The following is a 1,752-nucleotide window of genomic DNA, read 5'->3' on the forward strand; positions in this document are numbered from 1 at the left end:
GTGTGTGTGTGTGTGTGTGTGTATATACCTGTAGGGAATTAAGCAGGATAAAGAGGTAGGCCATGACGATAGAAAACGGCACCAAAACTCCACACAGCCATGTCAGTCCGAGGATCGGCAGCAACACCAACACTGCTTTCACTGCAGCCCTGTGCTCACACACAAACAAAAAAAGTTCTTTAGAAACTGAAAGCATATTCAGAAGTTAAATCTGAGCAGTCAAAACACTCACAGGATAAAAATGGAATATTTAATTTGCAAACACGTAGAATGAGTTTAGCTTGAGAAATGATCAAGCTGGGAAAATGTTCAATAAAGTTTTCATTTGAGGTTTTTTTTTAATGGTTAAGAACGGGAAAACCTGTTTGTATATCCAGGCAGGACAAATAAAATTAAAGTTGGAAATATTAATTATATGTAGCATGCACTGAATCAAATTTTATGAACTGGTACTGGATAATTGAAGATAAGAATAATCTGAATAAAATATCTATATATATTTAAGCTAGAMCTACAGAAAGGAAGATGTATGCAAGTGTTCTGATTTTTCTCCAATCATAATGAGCCTAGTTACTTTCTTTTTCAATTTCAGGTCTTTTTGGACAAAGCTAAAAAGTTCTGGCAGGCTGCTTGTTCCATATACAAAACTCTGTGGGCAGGAAAGCTCATGAGGTGACAACTTCCCACATTCAGTCTAACTTAATTCTGTTTAGAGGGGAATTAGTTTCCTGCTCATGTGACTGCCAAACCACAACAGCTGTCTGTGTATTTGTGTGTTTGCGACAGGTCATGCAATGAAACCTAGTATTTTCTACAGATAAATGTGTTTGAGTTTCTGAGACGATCACCATCAACATGGTTCAAGGCCTGCTTGCTTTGAAAAAATATTTTGTGCACCCCAGTGAGCCTAAGCAGTGGCACATATTAAAAGGGAAAAAAAATCACACTGCATAACTGATATCATTTTTTACTGTTACGATACAGTATACAGGATTTACTATTTTCACTGAGCAAATCTAAAATCAACCATTAGAAATAGGAGTAGAAACATAAAAAACAAAGTAAAACAATTTGTTATTGCATCAATAAGAATAAGGTGCTATACAGTACATATTAAAAGTTGCATATATATTAATCTGAACACATACAGTATCCAGTCAAATAATCAACAATGTTCGCCAAAAACACATAAACTTATATTACAGAATTCCAAAAGTAATTATTTAATTTAATTCACTATGAAGATCAATGAGACTAAAACCTAAACAAATATAAAAGTCTATAGGAGAAATTTTTTTTTGACAGCTTCAAGATATTATTTTAATCAAAACATGAAGCCCCCTACYCTACATCTAATAACATAATACCGGTAGGACTTATACTACAACAATCATTAATTTTAATATAGCACTTTGTGTTTTTTTTTTACTCATCATTCTTAGACTTACCATACTGATCCTAAAATAATACAACTAACWGAGGCTGCCAAAGCATGCGCCTAGATGCCAAGCCGCCTGGGTGCAATACATTTTTAAAAGAAAATAAATGTTGCCTCCTAGTGGCCACTACCTGATTTGCTCATAGGCTTGCTCAACAGGACTCGTGCCCAACCCAAGCATGATGGACCTTCTTTTAGCTGTGGAGATGGTGATRATCACCACTCTGGTCAGGACAAAGATATTCACCTGAAAAAAACAAACAAACAAACAAAAAAAATAAATAACAGAAGCTCTGATATAAGAAGTAACCATG

At 34.8% G+C, this 1,752-nt stretch overlaps 1 protein-coding gene across 1 annotated transcript in view; it reads right to left on the reverse strand.

The window, feature by feature from the left end:
- LOC106519202 (adhesion G-protein coupled receptor D2) overlaps positions 1-1,752 on the reverse strand; it is an 80,337-nt gene that overhangs the window by 64,555 nt on the left and 14,030 nt on the right. The window contains exons 18-19 of the mRNA XM_014010761.1: positions 1,570-1,685; positions 29-149 (exon numbers count right to left, since the gene is read on the reverse strand). Coding sequence (XP_013866215.1) covers positions 29-149; positions 1,570-1,685 — 237 coding nt within the window. The remainder of the gene's footprint in view (positions 1-28; positions 150-1,569; positions 1,686-1,752) is intronic.

Source organism: Austrofundulus limnaeus, unplaced genomic scaffold (genome assembly GCF_001266775.1).
Source record: "Austrofundulus limnaeus strain Quisiro unplaced genomic scaffold, Austrofundulus_limnaeus-1.0 Scaffold73, whole genome shotgun sequence".
Classification (NCBI taxonomy): Eukaryota; Metazoa; Chordata; class Actinopteri; order Cyprinodontiformes; family Rivulidae; genus Austrofundulus; species Austrofundulus limnaeus.